Genomic DNA, 13,503 nt, shown 5'->3' with positions numbered 1-13,503 from the left:
GAAGAACTACAGCAGTATCGAAAAGGAACTTCTCTCCATCGTCCTGAACTTACAGCACTTTACAACGTACCTACAAGGTGCTCGGTCTACCACCATCTGCTCGGACCACAATCCCCTACGCTTCTTGCAGCAAGCCCAATTCACCAATCAACGACTTCTACGATGGGCTTTGTATCTGCAGAATTTCAACCTGGAGATCTTCTACATCACGGGTTCTGACAACATCGTACCAGACGCCCTCTCCAGAGTCTATGAGGTAGAGGCAGCTACACATACCACTCTACCATCAGAAGAAGTAACTTGACCCGTTAGAGCAGGCTTCGGGGGAGAGTTGTGATGGTAATCTCTTTCAAGAGAGATTGAGCCTGCTTTTCCCTATGTAAAGTTACTATATATATACAACAGTAAGATGCTACCTTCAAGATACGTCTACCAGTAGCACAAAACTTTTTGACCAGGAGGCAAACGTACCCTAAACTCCCCCCACTCCTCACTCCCTCCATGCCGGCTCGCCACCGTCGTCAACCAGCAAACTACCATTCCAGCCTGCCTGCTTCTGATTGGTGACCCGCCGACTGCGCACCTCAGCGCTCTCTACCAAGTCGATGTCTGGGCTTGAACCAGCCATTGAAGTCAGAATATCCTTGTGCTCTCAAGCTGTGAACAACCAACTGATATACACTCTGTTTATTGGTGGAGGTTCTCAGCTATCGCTATATTCTCAGCACCTGTTTAATCATTTTTCTGTTTTTATTTTATTTGTAAAGTAACGTCACCCTTTTTATTAATTTTTATGTTATATTTTTTGACTTGTTTGTTTGCACTGTACATAGCCAAGGAATTGTCTTATTCTTAATTTTTAAAGTTAATTAAAGTTTCATTGTTCATACTATGTGTTTTGCATGTCTTCCCTTACTTTACCACAGACAACAGCCAAGCAGTCGATCTTTTTTTTCTAAAATGTGATAGGCATTGACACCAGCCATTAGGAGGACTGCCGAACACTTACACTTCTACACTTTCCCATCACAATATATATACATTATATATATATATATATATATATATATATATATATATATATTTGTGTGTGTGTATTTCAAACACATACATGTCATAGGAAGTGTATGTGAAATAGGTCTTCTGCAGATTAATTTATTCTAACATTAGAGCTTTTAAAACTTTACAATATTCCAACTATGTCTATTTGGGTCTATTTGTTTATATTTCTGAGACAATGAACTTCCCTAAAGTTAGAGAAAAATTCCATATAGAGAACTAAAGCTGTAATGAGAAGCACATCAACCTTCTCTGACACAAGCAGGTGAGTACAACCACAATATGCTGCTGATGTGTCCATAAAACGTAAACACACTCTTCACTACTGCTTCATAAATATAGCTTTATCAACCAAACAATAGAGGGTACAGGCAGCTATCAACACGTTCTTAGGTTTGTAATTACATTGCAACATTCGAGCATTTTCATTTTTGAAATGAACAAATAAATATCAGTCTAAGTTAATAATATTATTAGTAAAGCATAATAATTCTTTGACAATACAGACTTTATGTAATTTAATTACAAATGACAAAAAAGGGCATTATATTCATATGTGTATTAATAAATACACCACATTACATAATGATGTTCAAGTAATGGTAAGATCTGCAAAATAAGTGCAGTTGTGCCATGCTAAACCAAAGTAATTCACACAAGAGACTTTAAAATAGTTAAGAACAAGGGTAACAAAAATAATGATAATAACCTTGAAGATTAAAATGTATAAAATCTATAACATAAATAAATTTAAAAATCACGAAAAAAAATAGCAATTTTAATATCTATAATTTTAGAGCCCAAACATTAACCTCGCATATCTGAATAAATTCAGCAACAGCACCAACATATCGGATAGCGATGTACCGGCCATAGATCTTGTCAACTCTGTCACAGGTGAGCAGCCACTGGTCAGCGGTGTAAGGTCCCGCATATGTTGAAAACAACGTGTACTCAGAGAGGTCACCTGACGTAATAAGATTTTGACCCACCCGGACCTGAGTTATAGACAAAATAATGATATTAGTACAACTTCAAAATTATGTGTAAAAAGAACTCAAATTCAAAACAGTATTTATATGTTCTCGAAAGGTAAACAAATATTTTATTAACAACATACCAAGGAAGTTGTTGTAGAATGTATTATTGCGTTTAGAAACTAAGAGTCACATGACATAACGTATAATTTGTTAAATGTCCATCTGTTTCTGAGATTAGTTGCAAGATTGAAACCAATGATCTAATTAACCTTTAATTTCAAGAATTATCATAAATTAAACAATACTATCTTAAGGCTACTTTTTATTTTACAGATGTTTTATTTATTCTCTGGATTTTATCCCAACATTTTATTCTACAATCTCTGTTGTGTATCTAATTCTCCTGACTAGGTCAAGTAAATAGGAAGAATGTTACAGGATCTTTGTAAACAAAAAAAAAGTACCTTAAGGGAGCATTATGCTACTTTGAAATAAAAAAAAAAAATTACAAGTAAATATGCGTTTTTATAAAGAAAAGGTTATGTTTCTGATTTTTTTCTTACATTATTATTCATATTACATTATTCATAAGTGGATAAGGTTTCCAGTACACACCAGTTGCTTTGTGCTCCTGGCAGTATGGGTTCGAGTCACTTCTGGGGTGTGAGTTTTCAGTTGCATATAGTCCTGGGGACCATCCAGGCTTGTTCGCATTTGTGTTCCTCATGTGTGCCCCAAAGAATGAGGTTATTTGATAAAATACTATACCCAAGATTACCATCAGAGTGCCGGCGGGCTGATGGGCAAATAGCCTCGGCTACCATTAGCTTTTGTCCGGTCGTGATGGTCGAGTGGATAAGGTGTCCTGTACACACCAGTTGCATTTTGCTCCTGGCAGTATGGGTTCGAGTCACTTCGCAGATGTCAAGCCGCCTGCTATCGCTGTATCTATCGATGATTTCTGTGTTGTTTGCTAAGATTTCTCTGGTGATGGTTTGGTTGTGGGAAGAGATTATGTGTTCCTTAATGGAGCCCTGTTGCTTATGCATCGTTAATCGCCTGGAAAGAGATGTTGTTGTCTTGCCTATATACTGAGTTTTTTGAGGCTTACAGTCCCCAAGAGGGCATTTGAAAGCATAGACGACGTTGGTCTCTTTTAAAGCGTTCTGCTTTGTGTCTGGAGAGTTTCTGATGAGTAGGCTGGCCGTTTTTTTGGTTTTATAGTAAATCGTCAGTTGTATCTTCTGATTTTTGTCTGTAGGGATAACGTTTCTATTAACAATATCTTTCAGGACCCTTTCATCCGTTTTATGAGCTTTGGAAAAGAAGTTCCTGTAAAATAGTTTAATAGGGGGTATAAGTGTTGTGTTAGTTGTCTCTTCAGTGGTTGCATGGCGTTTCACTTTCCTTCTTATGATGTCTTCAAAGAAACCATTGGAGAAGCCGTTGTTGACTAGGACCTGCTTTACCCTACAGAGTTCTTCATCGACTTGCTTCCATCCTGAGCTGAGGCTGAGAGCACGGTCGACATAAGCGTTAACAACACATCTCTTGTACCTGTCTGGGCAGTCACTGTTGGCATTTAGGCACATTCCTATGTTTGTTTCCTTAGTGTAGACTGCAGTGTGGAAACCTCCGCTCCTTTCCATGACTGTTACATCTAGAAAAGGCAGCTTCCCATCCTTCTCCATCTTGTAAGTGAAACGCAACACAGAATTCTGCTCAAATGCCTCCTTCAGCTCCTGCAGATGTCTGACATCAGGTACCTGTGTAAAAATGTCGTCAACATACCTGCAGTATATGGCCGGTTTCAAGTTCATGTCGACTAAGACTTTTTACTCGATGGTACCCATGTAGAAGTTCGCAAACAGGACACCTAGGGGAGAACCCATGGCGACCCCATCTACTTGCTTATACATGTGCCCATCCGGGCTCAAGAAGGGTGCCTCTTTAGTACAAGCTTGGAGTAGTTTCCTTAGAATGATTTCTTGTATGTCAAGAGGAGTACAGGCCAGATCACGATACACTCTGTCCGCTATCATCCCGATTGTTTCATCCACAGGTACGTTGGTAAACAGTGATTCTACGTCAAACGAGGCTCTTATCCCTGTGGCCCGTGTTCCCCGTAGTAAGTCAACAAATTCCTTTGGAGACTTCAGGCTGAAGGCGCAAGGGACATAAGGAATCAGCAAGCCGTTGAGTCGTTTCGCCAGTCTGTACGTGGGTGTGGGTATCTGGCTGATGATTGGCCGAAGTGGGTTTCCAGGCTTATGTGTCTTGACATTTCCATACGCGTTTCCAGGCTTATATTTGTTACGGCCCTATTGGGTCGCAACCGGGTTCTTCTCTGATGTTATTAGAGTTTGGGTATCTGGCCCCAAGCTAGTAGTGGCTTTCAAGGGGTGCATTCCGTAATGCAAGTTAAATTAAAAGGGAAGGGATACCAATGCACTGCTTTATATATATATTTCTACCACCACCATAAATAAATATCTCACAGTCACACGCAGGGGCTATAACTACACTTATGTACAATAACTTGTCTTCCTCCGAAGACTCATGATGCTCCACGGTGCTCACGATGAGTAGCCCTGGTTCTCTTCTTTGTGGCCCACGATGAATCCTCTTGGATTCTCTCGGCAAATCTACCCTGGCCACAGGCCAGCCAAATCACAGTCCCACTGGGTGCTCCGTCGTGGAGGCCTTCAACCACAATCCAGCCTGTAGCTGGCAGGTTCCAATCAGCTCCGCTTTGTAGGCCACTCCACGACCGATACTAGGGTTGCGACCCCTAGGCAGGAGCCTCATGTGATTTTGCAGATCACTCTCCTCTCTCCACACCACAGTGGCTAGTCTCTTCCACCAGCCAGCCCCCAGATAAGACGATTCCTGGTACTGCCACGTCACAGGCAGGCTAACACACTCAACAGTGTTCGTCCGGGGGTGACTCACAGCTTCTGCAGCAAACACGTGGAGAGACTTTGGCTGCCTTGGGTAGACTGATCCATCGTCCAATACAGCAGTCCCAGGTCGACTCTGTAATCAGACACGTCATTAGTTCTAGGGCACCTCACTTACAGGCTTAGACACAAACGCCCACCTATCCACTTCATAGATGGTGTTGTTGCCTAAGCGCCACCTCACCAGAGGTCAGCAGCGGCTATGTCACGAGCTGATTAAGACGGGAATCCATCTCCTGTGGCCGGTATATCCCGTCCTCACTAGTTGGCGTCGTCCATTTGGAGGGGGTTTCGGGAGCTGACCCACAGATGGCGTTGTCGTCACTGCTCCGTGCTCGGACGCTGGGCTCGGGTCCGTAACAATATTCCCCAATAATCTTTGGCAGGTGGAGTCCGGATTTCTAGGCGTTCACAGTTTTGATCAATTTGTTGACCTTTGCCTTCAATTCGGCTGTAGTGTCCTTCGTTATCCTTGGAATTTAGTTTGGTCAGAGAGTATGAGGTTCATTTTCGCCAGATATTCGTCTTTTTAAAGAATGACGTATATTGGCGACTTGTAAACCTCTCCTGACAACTATTTCCTTGTTCTCACGAAGGCTCTTGGCTGCCGCTTTGAGCGCGGGGGACAGTATGGTGCTTCTGTAGTTGCCTCGATTCTTTCCTCCTTCCGCAATAAGTTCTGCTTGTAAGGTGTCTTTGGTGGTGACCTTCTTAAGAAGGTCACCACTGTTGTAACATATCAGTTGTAGCAAATCACCTCACCCAAAACGCGGGTATAAAATGAAAAATGAAAGCTGTTTAAATCATAGCATAAGTAAGAACTCTGTTTAGTGTTTGCAGGTAATAGTTGTGTGTGTGTAAACTAAAAGTCTTTGAAAATGTAATAAGTTATTACGAAACGCGTTCAAGTGTCGCATCAGACTAGAAATAAAAATTAATTTTGGAGAATTGATTTTTCAATTACCATCAACATAAAACATAAGAAAGATCGAGAAAATTCGTGTTAGAATTATTAATCTTACTTTTTCGGTCATATTTAATAATATATATATATATATATATATATATATATATATATATATATATATATATATATATATATATATATATATATATATATATATATATATACATATATATATACACACACACACACACACACACACACACACACACACACACAAGGCCCAATTTGCCTAATAAGCCAAGATTTCATGAATTAATTGTTTTTCGACTACCTAACCTAACCTAATTTTTTCGGCTACATAACCTAACCTAACCTATAAAGATAGGTTAGGTTAGGTTAGGTAGGGTTGGTTAGGTTCGGTCATATATCTACGTTAATTTTAACTTCAATAAAAAAAAAATTGACCTCATACATAATGAAATGAGTAGCTTTTTCATTTCATAAGAAAAAAAATTAGAGAAATATATTAATACAGGAAAACTTGGCTTATTAGGCAAATCGGGCCTTGCATAGTAGGCCGAGAAGTGCATTCTGGCTACTAGGTACGAGATATATATATATATATATATATATATATATTTATATATATATATATATATATATATATATATATATATATATATATATATATATATATATATATATATATATATATATTAGTATATTTTGGTAGCAGTCTTTCCTGTAGACATATATTATTAAATATGACCGAAAAAGTAAGATTAATAATTCTAACACGAATTTTCTCAATCTTTCGTACATTTCTTTTCACTGTTGGAGGTAATTCAAAAATCAATTCTCCAAAATTCATTTTTATTTCTAGTCTGACGTGACACGAGCGCGTTTCGTAAAACTTATTACATTTTCAAAGACTTTAGTTTACAAATACACAACTGAATAGAACTTACACATCTCCGATTTTGTTTATATCTACATTTGAGTGAGGTGGATGGGGTGAGGTGGCATTAATAGGGTATTAATTTCATCAACACAAGACAGAACAAGAGGTGGCATTAATAGGGTATTACTTTCATCAACACAAGACAGAACACGAAACAATGGGTATTGAAATGGAAGTGATTGTAGAAAGCCTATTGGTCCATATTTCTTGATGCTTCTATATTGGAGCGGAGTCTTGAGGTGGGTAGAATATAGTTGTGCATTAATTGGCTGTTGATTGCTGGTGTTGACTTCTTAATGTGTAGTGCCTCGCAAACGTCAAGCCGCCTGCTATCGCTGTATCTATCGATGATTTCTGTGTTGTTTACTAGGATTTCTCTGGCGATGGTTTGGTTGTGGGAAGAGATTATGTTCCTTAATGGAGCCCTGTTGTTTATGCATCGTTAAACGCCTAGAAAGAGATGTTGTTGTCTTGCCTATATACTGGGTTTTTTGGAGCTTACAGTCCCCAAGTGGGCATTTGAAGGCATAGACGACGTTGGTCTCTTTTAAAGCGTTCTGCTTTGTGTCTGGAGAGTTTCTCATGAGTAGGCTGGCCGTTTTTCTGGTTTTATAGTAAATCGTCAGTTGTATCCTCTGATTTTTGTCTGTAGGGATAACGTTTCTATTAATATCTTTCAGGACCCTTTCCTCTGTTTTATGAGCTGTGGAAAAGAAGTTCCTGTAAAATAGTCTAATAGGGGGTATAGGTGTTGTGTTAGTTGTCTCTTCAGAGGTTGCATGGCGTTTCACTTTCCTTCTTATGATGTCTTCGACGAAACCATTGGAGAAGCCGTTGTTGACTAGGACCTGCCTTACCCTACAGAGTTCTTCGTCGACTTGCTTCCATTCTGAGCTGTGGCTTAGAGCATGGTCGACATATGCGTTAACAACACTCCTCTTGTATCTGTCTGGGCAGTCGCTGTTGGCATTTAGGCACATTCCTATGTTCGTTTCCTTAGTGTAGACTGCAGTGTGGAAACCTCCGCTCTATTCCATGACTGTTACATCTAGAAAGGGCAGCTTCCCATCCTTTTCCATCTCGTAAGTGAAACGCAGCACGGAACTCTGCTCAAATGCCTCCTTCAGCTCCTGCAGATGTCTGACATCAGGTACCTGTGTAAAAATGTCGTTAACATACCTGCAGTATATGGCCGGTTTCAAGTTCATGTCGACTAAGACTTTTTGCTCGATGGTACCCATGTAGACGTTTGCAAACAGGACACCTAGGGGAGAACCCATGGCGACCCCATCTACTTGCTTATACATGTGCCCATCCGGGCTCAAGAAGGGTGCCTCTTTAGTACAAGCTTGGAGTAGTTTCCTTAGAATATTTTCTGGTATGTCAAGAGGAGTACAGGCTGGATCACGATACACTCTGTCGGCTATCATCCCGATTGTCTCGTCCACAGGTACGTTGGTAAACAGCGATTCTACGTCCAACGAGGCTCTTATCCCTGTGGCCCGTGTGCCCCGCAGTAAGTCAACAAATTCCTTTGGAGACTTCAGGCTGAAGGCGCAAGGAACATAAGGAGTCAGCAGGCCGTTGAGTCGCTTCGCCAGTCTGTACGTGGGTGTGGGTATCTGGCTAATGATTGGCCGAAGTGGGTTTCCAGGCTTGTGTGTCTTGACATTTCCATACGCATATCCAGGTTTATATTCCCCAATGATCTTTGGCAGGTGGAGTCCGGATTTCTTGGCGTTCACAGTTTCGATCAGTTTGTTGACCTTTGCTTTCAGTTCGGCTGTAGTGTACTTCGTTTCCCTTTGGAACTTAGTTTGGTCAGAGAGTATGAGGTTCATTTTCGCCAGATATTCGTCTTTTTTAAGAATGACATATATTGGCGACTTGTCACCTCTCCTGACAACTATCTCCTTGTTCTCACGAAGGCTTTTAGCTGCCGCTTTGAGCTCTGGGGACAGTATGGTGCTTCTGTAATTGCCTCGATTCTTTCCTCCTTCTGCAATAAGTTCTGCTTGTAAGGTATCTTTGGTAGTGACCTTCTTTTCTGTCTCGAGGTCGAATATGTCGTCCAACAGAATTTCCAACTCTACTTTCCGGGCCATCTCACTCGGTCTGGACATAACGTGACAGTTTATGCCCAGATTTAGGAGAGTGACTTGGTCCTCAGTGAGGTTAATTCTTGCAAGTTTCAGGAAGCCATCTCTTGGTCGTGGAATTGCCATAGGTCCTCCATATAATGTTGTTAGTTTCTTGATAATTCTCTTGACATACCCGAAAATATTCTAAGGAAACTACTCCAAGCTTGTACTAAAGAGGCACCCTTCTTGAGCCAGGATGGGCACATGTATAAGCAAGTAGATGGGGTCGCCATGGGTTCTCCCCTAGGTGTCCTGTTTGCAAACTTCTACATGGGTACCATCGAGCAAAACGTCTTAGTCGACATGAACTTGAAACCGGCCATATACTGCAGGTATGTTGACGACATTTTTACACAGGTACCTGATGTCAGACATCTGCAGGAGCTGCAGGAGGCATTTGAGCAGAGTTCCGTGCTGCGTTTCACTTACGAGATGGAAAAGGATGGAAAGCTGCCCTTTCTAGATGTAACAGTCATGGAAAAGAGCGGAGGTTTCCATACTGCAGTCTACACTAAGGAAACGAACATAGGAATGTGCCTAAATGCCAACAGCGACTGCCCAGACAGGTACAAGAGGAGTGTTGTTAACGCATATGTCGACCGTGCTCTAAGCCACAGCTCAGAATGGAAGCAAGTCGACGAAGAACTCTGTAGGGTAAGGCAGGTCCTAGTCAACAACGGCTTCTCCAATGATTTCGTCGAAGACATCATAAGAAGGAAAGTGAAACGCCATGCAACCTCTGAAGAGACAACTAACACAACACCTATACCCCCTATTAGACTATGTTACAGGAACTTCTTTTCCACAGCTCATAAAACAGAGGAAAGGGTCCTGAAAGATATTGTTAATAGAAACGTTATCCCTACAGACAAAAATCAGAGGATACAACTTACGATTTACTATAAAACCAGAAAAACGGCCAGCCTACTCATGAGAAACTCTCCAGACACAAAGCAGAACGCTTTAAAAGAGACCAACGTCGTCTATGCCTTCAAATGCCCACTTGGGGACTGTAAGCTCCAAAAAACCCAGTATATAGGCAAGACAACAACATCTCTTTCTAGGCGTTTAACGATGCATAAACAACAGGGCTCCATTAAGGAACATATAATATCTTCCCACAACCAAACCATCGCCAGAGAAATCCTAGTAAACAACACAGAAATCATCGATAGATACAGCGATAGCAGGCGGCTTGACGTTTGCGAGGCACTACACATTAAGAAGTCAACACCAGCAATCAACAGCCAATTAATGCACAACTATATTCTACCCACCTCAAGACTCCGCTCCAATATAGAAGCATCAAGAAATATGGACCAATAGGCTTTCTACAATCACTTCCATTTCAATACCCATTGTTTTGTGTTCTGTCTTGTGTTGATGAAAGTAATACCCTATTAATGCCACCTCTTGTTCTGTCTTGTGTTGATGAAATTATTACCCTATTAATGCCACCTCACCCCATCCACCTCACTCAAATGTAGATATAAACAAAATCGGAGATGTGTAAGTTCTATTCAGTTGTGTATTTGTAAACTAAAGTCTTTGAAAATGTAATAAGTTTTACGAAACGCGCTCGTGTCGCGTCAGACTAGAAATAAAAATGAATTTTGGAGAATTGATTTTTGAATTACCTCCAACAGTGAAAAGAAATGTACGAAAGATTGAGAAAATTCGTGTTAGAATTATTAATCTTACTTTTTCGGTCATATTTAATAATATATATATATATATATACACACACACACACACACACACACACACACACACACACACACACACACACACACACACACACACACACACACACACACACACACACACACAATTGTCTCAGAAATAATTCAACATTAATCATAGGCAAATTGATCATCTAAGTCAAAGAACATTCAATTAAATATTCATAATCTCTGCATTTTTCCTTAGAACATTACTACTTCAATGGGAATGGGAAGGGAGTGTTATACATCCATACCATGTCTTTGGAGCGGTGGGGGAGAGGAGGAGGAGAGACTACAGGAATTAAACCTCACATCGCTAGCAGACAGAAGAGTTAGGGGAGACATGATCACCACGTACCAGATTCTCAGAGGAATAGACAGGGGTTACCTTGAGGTGCTTCCGGGGCTTAGCGTCCCCGCGGCCAGGTCGTCGACCAGACCTCCTGGATACAGATAAAGATAAGGGGTAGATAAAGAGGTAGATAAAGACAGACTATTTAATACGAGGCACACACGCACTAGGGGACACAGGTGGAAATTGAGTGACCAAATGATCCACAGACATATTAGAAAGAATTTTTTTTAGTGTCAGAGTGCTTGACAAATGAAATGCATTAGGCAGTGATGTGGTGGAGGCTAACTCCATACACAGTTTCAAGTGTAGATATGATAGAGCCCAATAGCTCAGGAACCTTAACACCAGTTGATTGACAGTTGAGAGGCGGGACCAAAGAGCCAGAGCTCAACCCCTGCAAGCACAAATAGGTGAGTACACACACACACACACACACACACACACACACACACACACACACACACACACACACACACACACACACACACACACACACACACACACATACACAAACACACACACACACACAAACAGTGAGGGGACAAAACGTGGGGAGAAAAGTTAGTAGATTTTATAGACAGGAATTTCTTAACACAACATGTGAAGTAAGACACAAGGGAATGAGGAGGTGATGCAACGAGCCTTTTAGACCTGATTTTCACCCAAAACGTAGAAGACATCGAGAATTTGGAGCATGAAATACCTCTAGGGGCCAGCAACCATTGTGTCCTAGTCATTGACTACATGATGAAATTCAAATTTTGTGGCCATGGGACAAGAGGTCTGGGAGAGGAGAGTTGACTACAGGAAAGGGCACTACAGGAGGATAAGAGACTATCTGGGAGAAGTGCAGTTGGAGGGAAAAATAAGAGGAAAGACAGTCCGAGATATGATGGACCTAGTCATACAGAAATGCCAGGAGGCCAAAGAGAGATTTATACCAACAGTAAAGGGAAAAAGTAAGAGGGAATATAATAACCCATGGTTTAATAGACAGTGCCAGGAAGCAAAAATGGCCAGCAGGCGGGAGTGGAGGAAGTACAAGAAGGAAGTTAGAACATCATTCAGAAACCTAAGTCAGGAGGCATTTAGGGCGCTTTACGCTGCCTCCGTGAAGCCAGTCTTAGAGTATGCCGCATCATCTTGGAGTCCCCATCTAAAGAAGCATATAAGGAAACTTGAAATGGTTCAGAGGTTTGCGAGACTCGTCCCAGAGTTACGAGGGATGGGGTATGAGGAGCGCCTGAAGGAACTGAGCCTTACGACACTAGAAAGAAGAAGGGAGAAGAGGGGATATGATAGAAACGTATAAAATACTCAGGGGGATTGACAGAGTGAACATAGACGAAATGTTCACACGAAGTAGTAACAGAACGAGGGGACATGGGTGGAAGCTGGAAACTCAGATGAGTCAAAGTGATGTAAGGAAGTTTTCTATTAGCGTGAGAGTAGTGGGAAAATGAAATGCACTTAAGGAACATGTTGTGGAAGCAAATACTATTCATAATTTTAAAACTAGGTATGATAGGGAAATAGGACCATAGTCATTGCTGTAAACAACCGATGCTCGAAAGGCGGGATCCAAGAGTCAATGCTCGATCCTGCAGACACAAATAGGTGAGTACACACACACACAAAAGGAATCGAAAGGAATCCAAAGGCTCAAAAGGATTCTGTTGGAACTGAATGTGACAAAGGCTGTTGGACCTGACAGAATCTTACCATGGATACTAAAAGAAGGTGCAGAGGCACTAAGTGTGCCACTCTCTATGGTGCATAACAGGTCACTGGAAACAGGAGACCTACCAGAAAGTTGGAAGACAGCTAACGTAGTCCCAATATACAAAAAGAGTGACAGACCAGAGACACTGAACTACAGACCAGTTTCCCTAACTTGTATGCCACGAAGGTGATGTAGACTGGATTGTATACCTGGATTGTATACCTGGATTGTATACCTGGATTGTGGGTTTAGACCTAATTTAGTTTTTTATTACAAGTGGCATCTTTTTTTATTATAAAGTCTCAATCACACTGTCTACTTCCTTGTAGGTTTAGTTTACATTTTCCTACTACAAATTTGCAGATTTCTTTTTATGTCCCTCTTCGTAAGGTGTATTCTGCCAGCTCCTTGCCCTCCATTAGGAGTGTTTGTTGCTTCTTCCGCCTGTCAATCTCTGAGTAAGTATTATGCCGAAATCATAAAGAGCTTGAGATACGGTCATTATGGAGCTATTGTTAAAACCAGGAAGAATCCACTCGCTAGAACAACACTGTGATACGTCCATCTCATCGTCTCAAATTTAATGACGTTGAGCGTCTGTTCTATCGACACCTACCTACACCGATTATCCATGTTTGTTGGTACCTTCAACAACTAACTTTTATTACAATTAGCTCTTAATCAGCTCTTTAT

General features: G+C 41.1%; 1 protein-coding gene across 1 annotated transcript in view; it reads right to left on the bottom strand.

Moving 5' to 3' along the window:
• Positions 1-1,695: 1,695 nt before the first annotated feature.
• The window catches only part of LOC138358198 (fucolectin-like), a 47,094-nt gene continuing 35,286 nt past the window's right edge, over positions 1,696-13,503 (bottom strand). The window contains exon 3 of the mRNA XM_069315708.1: positions 1,696-2,057. Within this exon, the coding sequence (XP_069171809.1) occupies positions 1,845-2,057 (213 nt within the window). The 3' untranslated portion in view covers positions 1,696-1,844. The remainder of the gene's footprint in view (positions 2,058-13,503) is intronic.

The sequence above is a fragment of the Procambarus clarkii genome, chromosome 82, assembly GCF_040958095.1.
Source record: "Procambarus clarkii isolate CNS0578487 chromosome 82, FALCON_Pclarkii_2.0, whole genome shotgun sequence".
NCBI classification, from domain to species: domain Eukaryota; kingdom Metazoa; phylum Arthropoda; class Malacostraca; order Decapoda; family Cambaridae; genus Procambarus; species Procambarus clarkii.
Note: the sequence above shows the minus strand (reverse complement) of the source record. Positions and strands in the feature narration are given on the sequence as shown.